Here is a 19,336-nt window from a genome sequence, read left to right as displayed (position 1 = left end):
CATTGAGACAGTGTAAGAAAATAAAATGTTTCAAGGTAAATGGCAAATTATAGAACAAAATAATACGAGAAATAGTGAGTCTCGTTAATCAATAGGCCTTGTCGATACTGATACACTGATCAAAAATATAAACGCACCAAGTGTTGGTCCCATGTTTCATGAGCTGAAATAAAATAATCCAGAAATTGTCAATACATTTTTTACATCCTTACTGAACATTTCTCCTTTGCCAAGATAATCCATCCACCAGGCAGGTGTGACATATCAAGAAACTGATTAAACAGCATGATTATTATTACACACGTGCATCTTGTGCTGGGGACAATAAAAGGCCACTAAAATGAGCAGTTTTGTCATGCCACAGATGTCTCAAGTGTTGAGGGAGTGTGCAATTGGCATGCTGACTGCAGGAATGTCCTACCAGAGAATTTAATGTTAATTTCTTAACCACAAGCCGCCTCCGAACAATGTTAAAGAATTTGACAGTACGTCCAACAGGCCTCACAACCGCAGTTTGCTGATGTCAAGGTTGTGAACAGAGTGCCCCATGGTGACAGTGGGGTTATGGTATGGGCAGGCATAAGCTACAGACAACCGCAATTGCATTTTATCAATGGCAATCTGAATGCAGAGATACAGTGACAAGATCCTGAGGCCCATTGTTGTGCCATTCTTCCGTCGCCATCATCTCATGTTTCAACATGATAATGCTCGGCTCCATGTTGCAAGGATCTGTACACAATTCCTAAATTGTCAAAAGTTCTTCAATGGCCTGCATACTCACCAGACCTGTCACCCGTTGAGCATGTTTGGGGTGCTCTGGATCGACATGTTACGACAGCGTGTTCTAGTTCCAGCCAATGTCCAGCAATTTCACAGAGCTATTGAAGAGGAGTGGGACAACATTCCACAGGCCACAATCAACAGCCTGATCAACTCAAAGTGAAGATGTCACGCTGTATGAGGCAAATGGCGGTCACACCACATACTGACTGGTTTTCTGAGCCACGCACCTACCTTGTCTTATCTGTGACCAACAGATGCATATCTCTATTCCCAGTCATGTGAAGTCCATAGATTTAGGCCTAATGAATTGATTTCAATTGACCGATTTCCTTATATGAATTGTAACTCAGTAAAATCTTTCAAATTGTTGCATGTTGCTTTCATATTTTTGTTTAGCAAACATAGGTTATTTGTGATAATTGGGTGTTTGACTCTGGAGACAGAGACCCCCAAAAAATCAAATCTCTGCTTTTTTTGTTGAGTGCTCTAAATCCTTTCTACCTCGAATTAGTCCTTTTGGAAGTTTTTCTTGGGAAGCCCTTTTCATGATTTTTGTCATTGTTGTTGAGCACCCCTCCCTTCCTTTGTTTTCTGAAGCAAGATGGCCCACCTGAACTCATATAGACTCTTTAGACAAATCTAGTAATAATCCAATGACATTCAAATTACATTGCTAAATACCAGGCTTATGTTTTGCACTGAGTGTAGAAAACATTAGGCACACCTGCTATTTCCATGACAGACTGACCAGGTGAAAGCTGTGATCCCGTATTGATGTCACTTGTTAAATCCACTTCAATCAGTGTAGCTGAAGGAGGAGACAGGTTAAAAAATGATTTTTAAGACATGGATTGTGTATGTGAACTGGGTATGGGAGTAGGTGCCAGGCTCACCGGTTTGAGTGTGTCAAGATCTGCAACGCATCTGGGTTTTTAACACTCAAGTTTCCTGTGTATCAAGAATGGTCCACCAGCCAAAGGACATCCAGCCACAAGTATGGGAAGCATTGGAGTCAACATGGGCCCAAGGAATTGAGGCTGTTCTCAGGGCAAAAAGGGGTGCAACTCAATATTAGGAAGGTGTTCCTGACGTTTTGTACACTCGGTGTTTGCCCAGTTATCCTACCAACATAAATATTTGTAGTTATAGTATGGAAATGAAATATGACGGAATGCAAAATACAGAGTTGAAAAAGATCCTTTATATTAGATCCGTGCCCCACACACTAGTGAAAAATAATGCTCCTACAAAAAAAAGACTTTTCCCCACAATATTCATAAATAAAATAACTTCAAGTACTCTGACTCAGGTACAAAGAAACTGCTGTACATGGCACCAGTAGACCATGACACAGCAAGATTCAAACACAGTGGTTATTACAAACGCCCTGTGTCCTTGGGTCTGTGGCAAAGCAAATGGAGAGAACATCTTTTATGAAAGGTACTGTGCATCACAATGGATTCTATACTGACGATAGGATGATAATGTCAGAATTCGAGGCCCACCAGAGTTGACATTTTGTATACTGGTGTATACACACACACACCTTTTTGAAGGAATGCTAAACCAAAAGATTGAAATAATATCCTCCATACACATTTGAGAGGGCAGGCATTACCCAGAGTGAAGGGACCACAGTGTTTGCAGAGGATATACATTACAGGTAATATACATGTATTTATCACTTTAGACTGAAATGAAACACCACAATCAAAGGCATAAACAATATCGGATTTCTTGTAACAATACTGTATGTACACATATTACAAACAATACTTCATATTAACATGAATGAACAGTATATACAGATGTCATTGCTGCCTCACTGTCCGTGTGAAGTTAGCGAGCAATGTAAAGATACATTGAAATGCAGTGTTACAGTAATACCGTCAGGAATCTTGTGGTTCCCCGGCGGCACAGAGCAGTGTAAACAATTCATTTTTTTCTCTTGGTTTTGTTTTATGTCAACAAAAACAACATTCCATGAGATTTTTGTTCAAGCAGTTTTGTTTTTGTCTTCCTCGTCTTAGAAAACGGAACCATTTTCACTCATAAATAATTGACTAAACTAAATACATTCACTTGAATATTAATGATAAAAATAAAAATAAACTATAAGTACAGTTAGTTGGAACGTTTTTGTTCCCAGTTACAGCTCTGATGTGGTTTCTTCTAGGAAATGGTATTGCACTTTAAAAACACCCACCACTTTTGTGTGAATCCCTTTGGGTGTATTTCTCTGCTCTTAAAAAAAACGGCATTCTACTGTACATCACTGAAGTGAATGTGTAGAATTACAAGTTCCCTGGTTGCTGACGGAGAGACTTTACACCAATCCAGCTGCTCTGCTTGTGGTTACTGCTGGTCCCATACAGTATAGTGAGGATAAAGTAGTCCAAACTAGCCTAGTTGGTTTGTTTTAACAGCTCATTCCATCTATTCTCAAAAAACCTCCTCATGTTGTGTCCGGCTCGTCCAATGTCCGAATTGTCTTCATTAAACTTTTCGCAGTTATCAAAAACCAAGTTAACGTCGATTATAAACGTCTCGAGGTTCAAGTACCTGTAAATTGAGACAAATAAACATTTAATTATGACATTTATGAGACAGAATCATATAGGTATCAGACAATACTGTGTGCAGATCATTTTTCATACTAATATTGTATGGTACACGTACTGGCTGTTGACGAGCTTCTCTCGGATTGTGTAGAAATCCATGGGTTTCCTGATGACTTTCTTGTAGCCAGGGACAGATTTGGGGTTGACAGGGTTAAGGAAGGGCCAGGCATCCTGATGACCCTCCAGCTCAACCAGTAGCAACCTATGGAGAAAAAGGAGTCAACAAATCAATGAACCTCAGATTAACTACAGTCCAGCATGGCAATGCATCACACACTACAGCAGCTAGTGTATGTTAGCCTGAGCACTAGCCTGTTTATGATTCCATGGCAACTGGGCCCGGGACGTTACCAGTATCACGATACTCGTGAGCATCGTGGCAAGGAAACAAAACAGGAAGCGGTTTAACTTCTTTAGGAAAACAGCCCTACTGTTGGAAACAAACATCATTATGTCACATTTATTTTCCAAGCTATAACACAATATTTTATATACAGCAGGTTTTAAAAAGGACCAAAGACTTAGGTCTGCGTCTGGTTTTCATTTTTGCCATGGGAAATAAAATATTGCGATACTGGTATCGTCACAGCCCTAACGCCAACTCCCTGTCACTCATTGACATGCCAAACATGTTTAACTTGACAATGACAGCAATGGAGTCAGCAAGTGCACAAACAGATCTGGGACCAGTGTAAGTCACTTACTGGGTCAATATAGTATTACACTAATGGTGCAACCTCAGTCATACTGTTACCTGCACAACGTCAGATCCTTTTCATTGTCTCTGGCTGATGTGGCCGTCTTCGCCTTCTTCACACAGACGGGAGTACTGTCCTGCTTGGACTGCTTGGTGGCTGGGCTCCCCTCTCCTGGGCTCTTCCTCTTTTTGGTCTCTTTACTCACTTTTTTTGGCGTGCTGCTGCTGGTGCTGGCAGCATCGTCCTCAGAGACCTCTCCGCTGGCTACAGACGACGGTTTCCTGTTCTGTTTTACCTCGGTCGTTCTCTTCCCTCCTCGCACGGCTGCCCCCGCTCGGCTCTGCTGCTGCTTCTTACTCTTGGGGGATTGACCGCTTGCCTGAATGACATAAAATATGCATTTCGCATTTAGCGAGGATCACACTTGTCATCGTGGAATTTAATGAATATGAGGGGGCGGTGAGATACCCAATGGGTTGGACCATACTTTACACGTCAATCATTTAGAAAAATGTTTTACATCAACTGGAAATCAAATGATCATTGTAAAGACAGTGGAAGAATCAAATGCATTATTATTTAAATATTGAAAAGGTGTGGGCGACAGAAAAACAGAATAGCGCAATTTGAAAGCCATATGGCATAGTCTTACAAGTACTGGAAATAGATGCAGTGGGAACATGTGGGTCTGGGCAGATGTGATGTCATTATTTGTGTGTCTGTTTTCGGTATATGTTTATACAGTGAGCGCCAGAAGTAGAGACAGTGACACATTATTTGCTGTTTTGGCTCTGTACTCCAGCACTTTGAATTTGAAATGATACAATGACTATGAGGTTAAAGTGCAGAGTGTCTTTAATTTGTTTTGGTTGTGTTTCAGATTATTTTGTGCCCAATAGAAATGAATGGTAAATAATGTATTGTGTCATTTTGGAGTCACTTTTATTGTAAATAAGAATATAATATGTTTCTGAACACTTCTACATTCAATTTTGTTTTACAATAAAAGTGACTCCAAAATGACACAATACATTATTTACCATTCATTTCTATTGGGCACAAAATAATCTGAAACACAACCGAAAACAAACAGCAAATGCACCCAACAAGTTTGTAGAGTCACAAGCATGCGGTCGGAATACTTTCCGAATGCACCGTACTTCAAATAAACTCTATCCGAGAACACGTACCACTTTCATGATGGATCTCTCCCAGGCAATGGACTTCTGGAGCTGCTGGATGCAGAGAGACAGTTGGGCGGCGCTGCAGACCTCGCCCATGGCCTTGCGCCATACCTTCATGCCCGGGGCCAGTTCCTCTTCCCCCCTGAGAAGATGGAGACAGACAACGTGATCAGAGAACCAGCCACTCACAACATCCCATAAAACAATCAGAAACATTAACCAAGCCCACTGCCAACAGCAGTGAACAGAAAGCCACGAGAGTGGAAGAGTGTTTTGGTCACAGCAGACATGGTTAAGAGATACTGTATAATACTCCACAGACCTGGTGACTGACATGCTTCATAGTACTGTAGGGATGGGCATTTGGCATTATTTCACAATTCAAATAATATCATGACATTTGTTCAAATATCCAGGTAGTCTATACATTAAAAAAAATATATATATATATACACACATGCTCTCAACTCTCTTGACCAATCACAATGAAGCAACTGTGCATGGCAGAGGTAAACAGCAGACCGGCTGCTTTTCTCCAGTCGTTATCCACTTAAGCAAGTTGGCAAGTAGCCAAGTGGTTCAGAGCATTGGGCCAGTAACCGAAAGGTCGCTGGTTCGAATCCCCGAGCAGACTAGGTGAAAAGCTGTCATTTTGCCCTTGAGCAAGGCACTTAATTGCTCATGTAAGTCGGTTTGGATACGAGCATCTGCTAAATGACCAGTCTGGTTTTCACCATTATAGAATTGATTCTGTTGCAAAAAAGTGTTTTCCATTGATTTGTGTCAGGTCTTGTGGAAACTCTTAGGTGTGCGCCTATAATTGCTATTTGAAGTGGGGAAAACAGCATATCGATGTGAAATCAAAATGATTTGTCACATGCGCCGAATACAACAGGTGTAGACCTTACAGTGAAATGCTTACTTATAAGCCCTTATCCAACAATGCAGTTGTTGGTGAGCATAGTGAGCATAGAAGTAATTTAGCTCGTCTGATAGGCTCGAGTCATTGGGCTCGCGGCTGTTCTTACCTTTGTAGTCTAATAGTTGGCAAGCCCTGCCACATCCGACGAGCGTCGGAGCCGGTGTAGTACAATTCGATCTTAGTCCTGTATTGATGCTTTGCCTGTTTGATGGTTCATCGGAGGGCATCGTGGGATTTCTTATAAGCTTCCGGGTTAGAGTCCCGCTCCTTGAAAGCGGCAGCTCTACCCTTTAGCTCAGTGCGGATGTTGCCTGTAATCCATGGCTTCTGGTTGGTGTATGTACGTACAGTCACTGTGGGGATGACGTCATTGATGCACTTATTGATAAAGCCAGTGACTGATGTGGTAAACTCCTCAATGCCATCGGAAGAATCCTGTAACATATTCCAGTCTGTGCTAGCAAAACAGTCCTGTAGCTTAGCATCTGCTTCATCTGACCACTTTTTTATTGACCGAGTCACTGAATCTTCCTGTTTTAGTTTTTGCTTGTAAGCAGGAATCAGGAGGATATAATTATGGTCAGATTTGCCAAATGGAGGGCGAGGGAGAGCCTTGTATGCGTCTCTGTGTGTGGAGTAAAAGTAGTCTAGAGTTGTTTTTCCTCTGGTTGCACGTGACATGCTGGTAGAAATGAGTTCAAACAGATTTAAGTTTCCCTGCATTAAAGTCCCCAGGCAACTTGGAGCGTCGCCTATGGATGAGCATTTTCCTGTTTGCTTATGGCCGTATACAGCTCATTGATTGCGGTCTTATTGCCAGCATTGGTTTGTGGTGGTAAATAGACAGCTACGAGGAATATAGATGACATAAGATATTACAGTTTTTACTGTCCCGTTGGTAGGATATACGTGGTTGTAGTTCGTCTATTTTATAATCCAATGATTGTAAGTTGGCTAATAGGACCGGTGGTAAAGTTAAATTACCCACTCACCGCCGGATCCTTACAAGGCACCCCGACCTTAGTCCTCGATATCTCAGTCTCTTTCCCATGCAGATGAGGGCCTTGTCGGGTGTCCCTCTCGTCCGACTCGTTAAAGAAAAAAAATCGTCTTTCAATACGAGGTGAGTAATCGCTGTCCTGATTTCTACAAGCTCTTTCTAGAATCTCAGGTCAGACTGTAGGGCTAAATGCGCAGCCGTAGCTCAACATATAGTTATAAAAACTACATGTAAAAGTCTTTCAAATGTCATGGTGTACATGCATCGTTGTCGGTAACAATGTCACTCATAGATACATTCATGCTGCCGTGGTCAATGAGTCAATGAGTTGACATAGAACCACGGTTACCAGTGTGATGCAGCATGCAGAGACAGATGTCCAAAGAGACAGATGCAACCACTTACATTAAGGGACTTAACAAACGAAGAAAAACCACAACGCACACAGCAGCAAAAAGAGAGGAGGGAGAGAGAAACAGACAACCGAAATAGGCCCCAGTGAAGTACAGGAAAGCCCAAAGAAGTGTTCAAATGGGAATCTGGATGACCCTACCCTTCACAATCAACACTACTAGATGGTGTGGGAGCAGGGACAGTGAATGTACCCAGCACATTATCCAGTTTGACCTGAATGGTGGTACTTAAGGGGCTCTTCAGGTACCTTCGCTCGATGTTCCTCTCCAGCTCGGCTAGCCGTGTTACAGCTATATCTAGGGGGTTGTTGACGCGCCGCACCAGGCTGCAGCCGCCGTTGGCCGCCTCCTCCCCTGCAAGCTGCTCCTCTCCTGCTAGAAGCAGCTTAGTGAAGGGTTTGTGTTCATGGTAGACCAGGTCCTCTCTCTCTGACTGGGGCTCCGGATACATCCAACCCTGGGAGGAAATAGGAAGACACAAACAGTCGTTTGTGTGTGCATGCGGAAGGAACACTTTATTCAGCGTCGTCTTTCTCCACTGCAGATAGATTCCTTCTCCACTACATACAGTGCTATAAAAGGATTTACTGTACCTTAACCTGCAGGCTGGCCGAAGTGACCTTCCTCTCCAGCTCCTCCACCTGTTGCAGAACAGCGATGTCCATCTCCATGGCCTGCTCCTCCACACACCAGCTCTCCACTGTCTCCTCGCTCACCCCGTTCTCTTCCAGCTTGGACTCGTCTATCACCGCCGCTGAAGCGAGAGTGGGAGGGAGGGAAAGAAAAGAGAGAGAGAGACAGGGATAGGGATAAACTCAGGACCCCCCAAAAACACATTGTTTTCTAAAACCAAGTTTACTACAGTTATTGTATCTTAGTATGTACTGTGAAGTTTGGGAAGGATATTTTCTAATATAGGGATGCCGTGTTTCCCCTGCCATTTGTATTGGGGTGGCGGGCTTCCCTGCCTAGCTCTGTAGAGATGAGCCATTGTAACCTCATGCATGCAGACAATCTTCAGTTTAGAATATATTTGGCATCGAAGTTACAGAATTCAAAGCTGTAAGACAGCCTCATTCAATCGCGCCAACATGCTGTAAGTGATTATGAACCTAAGGAATGGTGGTAAAGACCATGTTAGCTCTGAATGATGCATCCACTCTCTCCCTGCAGTGGGTTGACATTTCAGTGTCATTTTAAAACCGAGGTCATGCATGCTACCACATTAGTAAAGGTCAGATTTAAAGAGTCACAAGATACTTTGGACATCTATAAGGACTCATTTGAAATGGCACTCTATTCCCTTTATAGTGCACTACTGTATTACCCTATTCCCTATGGGCCCTGGTCAAAAGTAGTGCACTTTATAAGGAATCTGAGAATTGTATATGTGTTAACTATCTAAACCACTCACCATCTCTGTTCTTGGCACAGGCCTGTGCAATGTACTCCATGTGTTTCTGGATCTGTTTCTGCAGGGCCCTCTCTCTGATACCTCTGCAGTGCAAGCCCTTGACCAAGCTCCTCAACTCCTCCATATCTGCCACTCTCCACCAGCCTGACAGCATCTCTACAACACACACCTAAGTTATTTAGACTTCTGTAAATAAAATCCATGACAACACATAATGAAAAGTGGAAATTCTTGGCAGCCACTTAAAAGTCCTCCACAGTGCTGTGTCATCTCCCATCTTTCCTATCAGCGGGTGGCAGTGTGCCATGCTTACCCCCTGGAATGGGCAGTGGGTCGGGGTAGTCCTGGGTCTTGGCCACCTCCACCACGGGGGACGGGGCAGAGGGGGGCTTCTCTCCAGGGGGCACTGCCAGGAAGGGGTTGCCGTTACCCTCCACATGGTGGTAGGCAGCGGCCAGCGTGGAGGGGGGCAGTGGACTGGCAGAGAAGGGCAGGGTGGGGATCATCATGCCACCGGGCCATCCACAGAATGGCAGACCTATCATATGGACGCCAGACTTCACCTGCTTGGAGGAGTTCATGAACCAGAAAAATGCACAGGCAGTGGTGAGGAGTGTGAATGTTATGTAGCAGAACTTGGTTCACTGACAACTAGCACAAATGGCGTCTAGAAATAAAGCTATGATAAAAGGAACACAGCTAAAGAATAACAATCAGACATGAACATAAGGGGGTGGTTTCCTAGAGACAGATTACACCTAGTCCAGGACAGGGATTCACGTGTGTCTGGGAAATCAGCTTCAGTATAGCACTTATGGGACAACATCAAAAGCCTGCCTGGTATGCCGGTCAGTAGCAATATGCCTACACCATGTTAACAATAATCCTGTAGGATCAGAGACGGAGATATGGTGCAGGGGCCTTACCTGGAGAGCTGAAAAAGGGAAGTTATTGATCCCAGTGGTGAGATTGCTGGGGCTGGCTGAGGTGGAGGCTAGTGGATTAGAAGACAGGGAGGAGGGGGACTTGGGCCTGGTGGTTGAGGAGGAATAGGGGTAGGAGGCCGGGGGGGTGGTGGTGGAGCTGGTGGTGACGGACGACTCGTCACACGGGGAGCGGGGAAGCAGGCTGAACCAGTGGCAGTTCTTCTCCGTCAGCACCCTGAAGAGCTGGTCATTGGGCTGGAGCTGCTGGGGGCTGGAGGACATCTTCCCTGGGCCGCTGCTGAGGTAGGGCGGGCTGAGGAGGGCTGTGGAAGGCTCCGCTTTCACCTCTGGACACAGCGGAGAGGGAGATGCAGAGGGGTTGCTGGGTAGTGTAGTTTGAATGGTGGGGCGGATAGGGGAGGATACTGTGGTGGGGACTTTGGCTAGACTACAGCTCAGACTGTGAGGGTGGTTGTCTGAGTCCGGGGACATCTTGGCCACCTCCAGGAGTTTGCTGAGTTTGGAGAAGGAGCCGGGCTTCTGGAGGAAGAGGTTGAGGGTGTGCTTGTCTGGTGTGGCGGTGTGCTTGTCACGGCTACCCTCCAGGGTGGACGCCCCTAGCCTCCTCTCCACCTCCTGCGGCCTCCTTTCCACCTCCTCCTTCACCTGGACCAGCTCTGTGGTCCTCAGTCTCTCTCTCTCCTTTCCCAGCTCCTCTGCTCCTGGAAAAGATAATAATATTATTAACCACATTGTTCTAGAAAGCGAATTACCCAAACTCACGTGTAATATAAAGACCTTACCGATCTAAAGCCATGTCACTAGGAGAAGAAGCTGAATTGGGTTATCCAAATGAACTATATTATCCCAATAGTGAGTTGATAAAGTAGCAACAAGTGTAGTGCCCGTATGTCATGTGAGTGTTTTAAGTCTCACCTTCGCCACTCTCCATACCCTCCACAAAGACGCCCCCACACTGCGGCAGCACCCAATAACGCCGCTTGTAGCGGTCCTGGCCGAACATCATGGAGCGCAACGAGTGGGACGACTCAAACAGCTTCCGTCTGATCTGACTCTGTTGCTAGAGAGAGAAAACACAAATGGTATCAAGGCCGAGGTCTTTTCTGCCCGGAAACTGACCCTCATAAAAAAAAATTAAAGACTCCCTTTGATCCCATTGGGTATCAACCTTGGTTAATTTGTCAATCTGTTTCTCCAGCTCCTCTACACTGGATGTCTGGTCCCCATCATCCTGGATGGGAAAGATCACATTCATTTGACACCAGAGGAGAGGCTGACATTTACAATAGACAAACAATGACTGAGGTTGTGTCCCAAATGGCATCCTATTCACGGTGTAGTGCAGTGAATAGGGTGCCACTTGGGACAACTCCATTGTCATTTGGTTCAGTGGATAGATCATGTGGAAAGGTGACAATTTCCTCACTGACCTCATCCTCACAGGTTTCCACTTTCTTCCCCTTCTTCCCTCTCTCCTCCTCCTCCTCCTCCTCCTCCTCGTCTTCATCCCCCTGATCCTCGCTGTCCTCGTCATCATCCTCGTCCTCCTCGCTGTCCCCTCCTTTCCTCTTGCGTTTCTGTCCGGGGGTGGGTGTACCCAGGGACTGGGTCTCCTCTCCCCCCACACTACTGTCCCTCTTCCCAGTCTTCTTGGCGTAGCTGGTCCTCAGCCTGGAACAAGACAACCAGCAGGAGGATAAGAGTGGCAAATGTTTTCCTAAGCTTTAGTATCATACCATATAAAAACCTTTAAAAAGCCTAAACAATCAAATCAAATTCACATTTATTTGAAGTATAACTTCAAACAAGTCTGTCACAATACAAAAGGAATAGAGGGACAACAGCAAATTCTATTCTGATATCCATCATTTTTCACTGGACACCCATTTGGTAATACAGGTCTATTAATGTATGTCACGCAGTCTTCTCCTGAGTGATCCTTGAGATGACTCGGGTGCTCACTTGCGAAGCGTGCCCTCGATGACCCACTTGTCCCGTCGCAGGTTGGTCATGTGATCGATGTTCTTGTCGATCTCGCTGCAAAGAAGCACGAAGCACCAATTTTAGATAGGTCGGCTTTGTTAAACAATGATAAAAAAGGTGAAGTAAGGCTTTAGTGGCACAATTTTCCTTGAGCAACAGGATTATATTTACAAGCATTGTCAGTTGTGTCACCTAATCTACCTCAGGTACAGGCAGTGACTTGAAAAGGGTTTCAGGTTTGATGCAACCCAATGAAACGCTCTATGACAACACAACTCTTGATATTCCAGGTAGAACATCAAAAAAATGCAAGTCCCAATGAATAAAACAGTACTATGTCCTGCAAAACCCGCTTCATGCTCAAAGATGAGTGACGCAGGCGTCAGTCAGCTAAAATAATCTGTGCTCAGAATAACGTTGGGCTCTATTCAATCCACATTGCGTGATTGAAATTTAAAAGGCAAAGTTTCCCGCGTTAGCGGAGACTGCATTTCGAGGTAAATATATCGGCTCAGTCGGAAATGACCTTTACTTTTCTATAGCGGAATCTGTAACGCTTTAGCTTTACAGGTTGAATAGAGCCCCTTAATCATTTTTTGATTGGACACTGAACAACTTCAAATATCAACAAAGTAGTTTCCCACATGCAAGCCTAAAGCACTTACCTTGACATCATTTGTCTAAATAACAGACCGTATCAGTGTTGTGATCTAGATCGCAGACCAGACTGCTGTGGCTAAGAGTTCAGTGTCCTCTCTTACCTGACCACACTCTTACTGCAGGACAGCTCGTTGACCAGGAAGGCCAGGACCGAGGCCTTCTGTGCGGCTGTGTGGGCCTGGAAAGCCTTGGTCTTCAGACTGGCCGTGACCTCCCCCAGGTCAGTCTGCAGCTCCGTCCCTCCACAGTGAGCCTCCATGTAGACCCGCAGCACCTCCGACACGTTATCCCGGTTGATGCCCACATTACACAGGTGGTCCCCCAGGGCCGTCTTGGTCTGGCGGGGCGGAGAGGGACATATATCGGTAAACACTTTATTTGAAGGGTCCCAAGTAGATGGTTTGTAGAGGTTCAATAACTGTCAACGACGCTTCAACGGTCTACTAGCCCTCGCCCTCATTCTAGACCTAACCCTAACCTTAGCAAGCAGTTGCCTATCAACAAACTGTTTGTTGATCGTATAACCATCTATACGCGACTGTCCAAATGAAATGTGACCCATATATTCTTTCAAAGATATTTTCAAATTCTACTGACATGTTTGCAAAATATATGTAGAGGGATACAGGAGAGAAAGTGAGTGGTGGAACGGGGGATCGAACCGCTGCCTTTAGGGGCATAATGTAGTCCAGCCTACGGCACAGACGAGGACAGTTAGAGGGGACTACATTCTTCTCTTTTCAGGGATACATTTTCCCTCGACGTCGACTGAGGCTCCATAATAGGCGACAGTCATCTGGGTTCCTTGAAGGAATAATGGAAAGCCACATGAAAGCGTGACTAAGCCCTTTAGATTAGCATGGAGAGAAAATACTGATGAATTAGGAAAAATGTGGGGGTATAACTGTGGAAGCTGTATTAAGAGCTATAAACACTGATACCCACCAAAAACAGATAAGCCCATTCATTTAGCCTCGCAGAGCCAGAGATATTGATAACGCCCCACTTGTGTGTTCTGATTACAGTAGGGGAATCTCGTCTTTAGCGCTGCAATGCAGCCCTCTAAGCTGTGGATAGTGCGTACAGTACAGTCTATGAAGGCAGATCAGAATATATTGTATGACTGCTGATAGTATGGGTGTGTGAGCATTTGGGAAAGTGCTAATATACGTGGCTGTTCAAGAATTCATCAGATTGTACGTACGCCTTTTAGTATTTATGAATGTGTGAATGCGTGTGTTTAGTTCTCAAGAATAAAGTCCCTCACCCGGTGTCCTGGTGGCAGTCCGGGGTCACACACCACAGCAGAGAGCATGCGCACCAGCAGGTCCTGGACCTGTCCCATGCTGTCTCCCAGGTTGAGCAGGCCCTCCTGCAGCACGCTCAGGTTGGGTATGTGGGCGTCCACGTCGAAGCCCAGCACCTTCCCAAAGCTCCGCAGGAACTGCATCACCATCAGGCAGTCAGAGAAGCTGCTTCCTGGTAGAACCAGGCCGGGAATACGGGATAACTCTGGGAGAGGCTGGGAACGGAGAGAGGACACATTCAGTTACATTCAGTCATGTAATTACAGTTGTGTGCTGTGCACTTGTTATAATGTCAAGGTTCCTAACGCAGTGTAAGAGCAAAAATCTAGAGAGATCGCTTCTCTAGCTGCAGATTCAAGTAGGGCAAACAGAGCTTGACCCCGTATGGAGTGAGGTTTAGTGAGAGCCGTATGGAGACGGGGTTGATGTGTGATCTATGAACTTGTTTTCCAGGGGCTCAATTCCCTGTCTGGTGGAAATCATGAGAAAGCAGCTCTCAGAAATCCCCTGGTCAGTGTTGTGTCAGGGGCAGCCACTTGATGGCACTACTAAAACGTGTACCTGTGTTAACTTCACTTTCATGCATTCCAATATGGAGGATGTTATCACTATACAAATAAAAGACCCGCTGTCATTCAAAAACACTATCGTCATATTGATTAAAATAGGTAATAGGCAAAGAAACTGATTAAAAGCGATTAAATGTGGCCAGTATTGACACATTTCTTGGTTTGAGATAGTCTAATGGCAATGCGGCCCACGTCTCCTTTTCAGTTGGAGTACTAATCTATGACCGATGGCACACTCATAGCCATAGAAGGCTCATATCCCTCCCTTTAGAATTTCCACTAGTAGCTCCTATGAATAGTATACCTTGTGATCTGCTAAGCACATGTCTTCATTTGGCTTCTTCAGCTCCTTGGCAATTTCCAGTTCCAGTCTTCTAAGCTCCAATTTCCGCTCCTTGTTTAACCGTTTCTCATCCTTCTTCTCCTGCTTTACGCGCTCCCGCTCCTAAGGTCCAAATTACAGACCAAGTTAACAGTGCATGCTATCGGCACCGTTGCAGACAATCGTGTTAAGGATTATGTCATTACAATTCAGGCCAACACTAGGCCTTCCTTGCTTATAAATTGCTGCACTTTCACCGAAAATTGCTTGGGTCCCGATTCCCTCTTTCATTCACACTCCATATAGTTTTACAAAAAGAGGGGGAGGAAGAACTGAGGAGAGGAGGCAATAGCCAGAAGCCTGCTGTAACAGTTTCAAGGAGAAGTGGTCGAGTTGTGAATCACGCACCTCTGTTTTCTTACGGGCGTCCATGGCCTTCGTCAGCATCATGTGCTGCCTCCGCCTCTCCCTCTCCTGACAGAGCACACAACCACAGCTCAACACAGACCAGGCCACTTCATATTAGACGTCAAACACAACAGCTTACTATGACACGTATAGTAGTACAAACAAACAGAAGTCTGGCCATCGTTGGGAACATTATAGAGGAAGTTCAGAGGTTAATAAAATGATGACAACCAACAATCTAAAAAAGGGCAAAGCAACAGGTATGAAGGCAGTGTCAACACAAAGTGTAAGCTTGAAGTTAGAGTCGGCTTGAATGCGTCTGCATACTGGCAATAGGCAAACTGAAGTGCTACTTGTACAACTGCATCTAAGAATTAAACAGACGTCGTCATACTATGCTGTGTTAGAAAGTTACTCTAAAAGCTGCTACAGTCTTTCATTCTTTATTCGCTGGTGAAAAGCAAAGCAAAATATCTTAAATCAGAATGCAAGTAATATTATGCTACAGAAAGCAAGTTACCTCTCACAAATACATTCATGGATTCAATTGGAGATTGAGGCCTTGTAGTAAGGAATTTATCTTAGGCGTGTACTGAGCACTCCTATATTCAGTATGGCATGGGTTTAAAGCAATGCTATCATTGCCTGTCTTTAGCCTATTGTAACTTATGGTAAGTAGGTTTGGGTACAACAACAGAAATCAAATCTCAAATATGGAACAAGAAACACGGCAACGAAACGATGAATGAACATTTCTCCTTGAGGTTGGTGATTTAAACTGATGTCAACAAGCAGGAGAAAAGCCGGCGATGGACGGGTCTGATTTGTCAGGTGGTAAAATGGACAAGTGCAGCATACTCTACATTGACTTTTAACACCTGGATGTCAAGCACTTCCATTTACTCGACAACAAAACAAGGCAATGGAGGGTCACGTCTTTAGGACCATGATAGTGTGCATTGCTCCCCTTAAATGGAATCTGAAAGAGTCAAGAAGTTCTTGACTATTTTGTCTTGTACAAGAACAAATAGAACAAGACGTGCGTGCGCAATGCACTTTGCTCGAAAGCCATGCAGAAGAATGTAGTATGACGGCAGCCAGAGCTACACTTTATGAATTGCTATGACAACCATATCACAACCAATATCACGATGCGGTGTTAGATGTGCAAAAATAAACATACCCATACCATATCTAGTCTATGCCTCTCCAACTCCTGGGAGAAAGAGTTGGCAAAGTATTACGGAACAGAAATCACAGGCTCATAAAAACTAAGTTCATACAAGACCCCCCCCCCCCCCCCCAAGAAAGGTGACAAGCTAGGGTCATCAAAACTGAAATGAACAAAGCGACATAGAGATTTTGGACAGGGAATTGTCAAGTACTTATATCAAAAAGAACCCTTGTTCCAAAAAGATTCCAGTAGAATTGAAAGTGAAAATGGGCTTTGGGCATCATGTGGTGCAGGAGAGCGATACCTACCTGGTGTTTCAAAATGACTGCTTGTTGCCTCCTCATCTCCTTCTCCTTTAAGGGGAAAAAGATAAAACGACATTACAATCCAAACACACCCCTCATTTCCATCATCTAAAAAAAGCAGCCAACACAAACGGATAAGGTTTCTCTACCTCATTCCACACAAAGTTCAAATCCCTCACTAATCTGATTGACAGACAGGCAAAGAGCCCGGGCATGTTGGAACTAATGTGAAATGGAAATGCCATAGTTGTTTTTTTGTGTGTTTTCTTCTTTTTTTAGATGTGCAGGAGACAGAGACAGAATGCAATGTCCTTTATGACACTGATTAACATGGAAAAGGTCTGCTCTGGGTGGCAAGGAGATTTTCCTAAACACGGAGAAGCAGTCCCTTGGAGCAATGAGCATTGCTTTACATTCACCTAAATGAGGCAATGATGTGCAAGGAGGAGATTGGGAATCGACACGAGAGGGGTTGTATGACTTGAGGCAACAGTGGGAGGTGGAGTGGGCCACAAATTAATGGTTGATTCTTTTAACAGGACATCTAAACTAACCTTGATTCGTTTCTCAGCCTCCATTATTTTGGCATTTGCCGCTTCTTCCTTCTTTTTCCTTTTAGTCTGTGCATGCAAAACAGGTCTACAGGTCATGCAACAGAACAACCTTCAGAGATTCAACACTTCATTCAACAGCACATGTACAGTACTACATGCCGGTAGCCAGTACAGAAATACACAGACAAATCCATTTATGCTTGTGTAAGATTAGGCTTTTATCACTAGTTCCTACTTGAAGCAAATAATGAATTTCTGTCATGTGGGAGGGCTAACATTGTTTGATTAACTAAAATCAAGACAATTTTCACAAATAAACATGCAGGGCAAAATACATATTTTGGTTCTAGTGACTACACTAACACTAAACACACAATGAAATAGCCATATGTGCAACATAGAACTGTTCAATTTAGAGCAGAGAGAGTATAATATTGAATGAGACAAGTCCCACTTGCAACAGGGACTTACTGGCAATGTCAAGCGTGAAATATTGCAATCTTGTGCAGTGAGATAATTATTTCCTCACATTAACACTAAAAAGACAAACTAGTTGTAGTTCTTTTACAAAATACCAGTAGCCAGTCGGAATAAATTAAGACACATTTCAATATCTAATTACAAGCGTAGAGGAATCCTGTTAAGAGCAGCTTGCCAACCATGTCAACTGAAATTTGATTTAGTAAAGCTAAAACACTTCGGAGCTTCTATTAGCGCTGTGCATGGAAAATAGCTGTTTCATCTCCTTGTGCTAAACTATTAGCGACTATTGTCTGAGAGATGGTATTTTGTGTCGAATCCCATCACGGTCTGAGGAGATTTGAATATTCAATGGCACTTTGTGAAAAACCAATTAAGCATTAGTCACTTGTAGTCAGGAGACAGAACCGAAAAAGTGCAACCACATAATTTAGAAATAGCCATTGGATGATTTAGAAAAAGTCCTACCAACAGCAAAAAAGGAAGTGTTTCGGAATATTTCTGCAATAACTCACCTCGAGAATCTGCTGCGCTCTGAGCTCCTTCTCCATTTGAATTTGCTGAATGCGCTTGATCTTCTCCTAGTAAAAGGATGGGGGGGGGGGTCAAATGAATTCAATCTACAGTCATGCATGTTAGAACAGGGGGCCCGTATACGTAGTTCTAATGGAGATTAAGGTTGCAAAAATTTATGAATTTTCAATAAATTCCCTGGATTTGGGGAAAGCCAGAGAATTTATTGAAAGTTCACAGAATTTTGCAACCATAATGAAGATTAACCGAGTGTAGCATCTTGAAGGTTAGCATCTTCCCTTTAGAGAATATTTCAAAGCAATTAATTCTGCTTGGGATCTTTTCACCTTGGAGGCGTCAGAACAAAAACACAACTTGTGAACAGATGCATCCGAGTGGTGAGCTTTTGGACATGACAATGCTCGTACTGTAGGCAAATCCCTACCTGCTGCTTTACAATCTTCACTTGCTCCTTCTGTTTCCGCTTCTCCTCAGCAGCCATGATTGCTGAGAGAGAGAAAAAGACAGAGAGCGAGCAAGAAAGACCGAAAGAAAGAGAAACAGAAAGAAAGGACAAAGAGAAACGGACAGAGAGAAAGAAAGTAAACATTGAAATTAGGGTTGTACTGGACTAACTGTGCTATGGTGGTGAACAGGATGGCATTGTCACAAGAACAGCTTTCACAGAACACTAGCTTACAATACCTTGTTGTTTCCTTGCCTCCTTGGCTGCTAGTGCCATGGCCTGCTTTTCAAGTTTCCTCATCATTTTAATCTGGGCTGCTTGTCGAGCTATCTCTGCAACAAGAGGAGAGATTTTTAGAGTTCATAGTCCTATCGGTTACAGCAGCTTTAAAAAGATACACTATACAGTGCATTCGGGAAAGTATTCAGACCTTTTTCCACATTTTGTTACATTACAGCCTTATTCTAAATTGCATTAAATTAAAATGTTCCTTAATCTACACACAATAACCCATAATGACAAACTGAAAATAGGTTTTCAGAAATGTTGTCAAATTTATACAAATCAAAAAATACCTTATTTACATACGTATTCAGACATTTTGCTATGA

The 19,336-nt window shown here is 43.9% G+C and overlaps 1 protein-coding gene across 1 annotated transcript in view; it reads right to left on the bottom strand.

Moving 5' to 3' along the window:
* Window positions 1-1,967: 1,967 nt before the first annotated feature.
* The window catches only part of LOC139546928 (bromodomain adjacent to zinc finger domain protein 2B-like), a 92,115-nt gene continuing 74,746 nt past the window's right edge, over window positions 1,968-19,336 (bottom strand). Inside the window, 23 exon segments of the mRNA XM_071355894.1 lie at window positions 1,968-3,348; window positions 3,466-3,609; window positions 4,162-4,484; window positions 5,296-5,431; window positions 7,873-8,081; window positions 8,218-8,378; window positions 9,039-9,194; window positions 9,352-9,601; window positions 9,965-10,686; window positions 10,901-11,045; window positions 11,154-11,216; window positions 11,416-11,656; window positions 11,948-12,022; window positions 12,730-12,965; window positions 13,896-14,150; window positions 14,809-14,949; window positions 15,235-15,300; window positions 16,424-16,450; window positions 16,717-16,761; window positions 17,268-17,333; window positions 18,263-18,328; window positions 18,706-18,767; window positions 18,966-19,058. Coding sequence (XP_071211995.1) covers window positions 3,192-3,348; window positions 3,466-3,609; window positions 4,162-4,484; window positions 5,296-5,431; window positions 7,873-8,081; window positions 8,218-8,378; window positions 9,039-9,194; window positions 9,352-9,601; window positions 9,965-10,686; window positions 10,901-11,045; window positions 11,154-11,216; window positions 11,416-11,656; window positions 11,948-12,022; window positions 12,730-12,965; window positions 13,896-14,150; window positions 14,809-14,949; window positions 15,235-15,300; window positions 16,424-16,450; window positions 16,717-16,761; window positions 17,268-17,333; window positions 18,263-18,328; window positions 18,706-18,767; window positions 18,966-19,058 — 3,839 coding nt within the window. The 3' untranslated portion in view covers window positions 1,968-3,191.

The sequence above is a fragment of the Salvelinus alpinus genome, chromosome 20 (assembly GCF_045679555.1).
Source record: "Salvelinus alpinus chromosome 20, SLU_Salpinus.1, whole genome shotgun sequence".
In the NCBI taxonomy this organism is placed as follows: Eukaryota; Metazoa; Chordata; class Actinopteri; order Salmoniformes; family Salmonidae; genus Salvelinus; species Salvelinus alpinus.
Note: the sequence above shows the minus strand (reverse complement) of the source record. Positions and strands in the feature narration are given on the sequence as shown.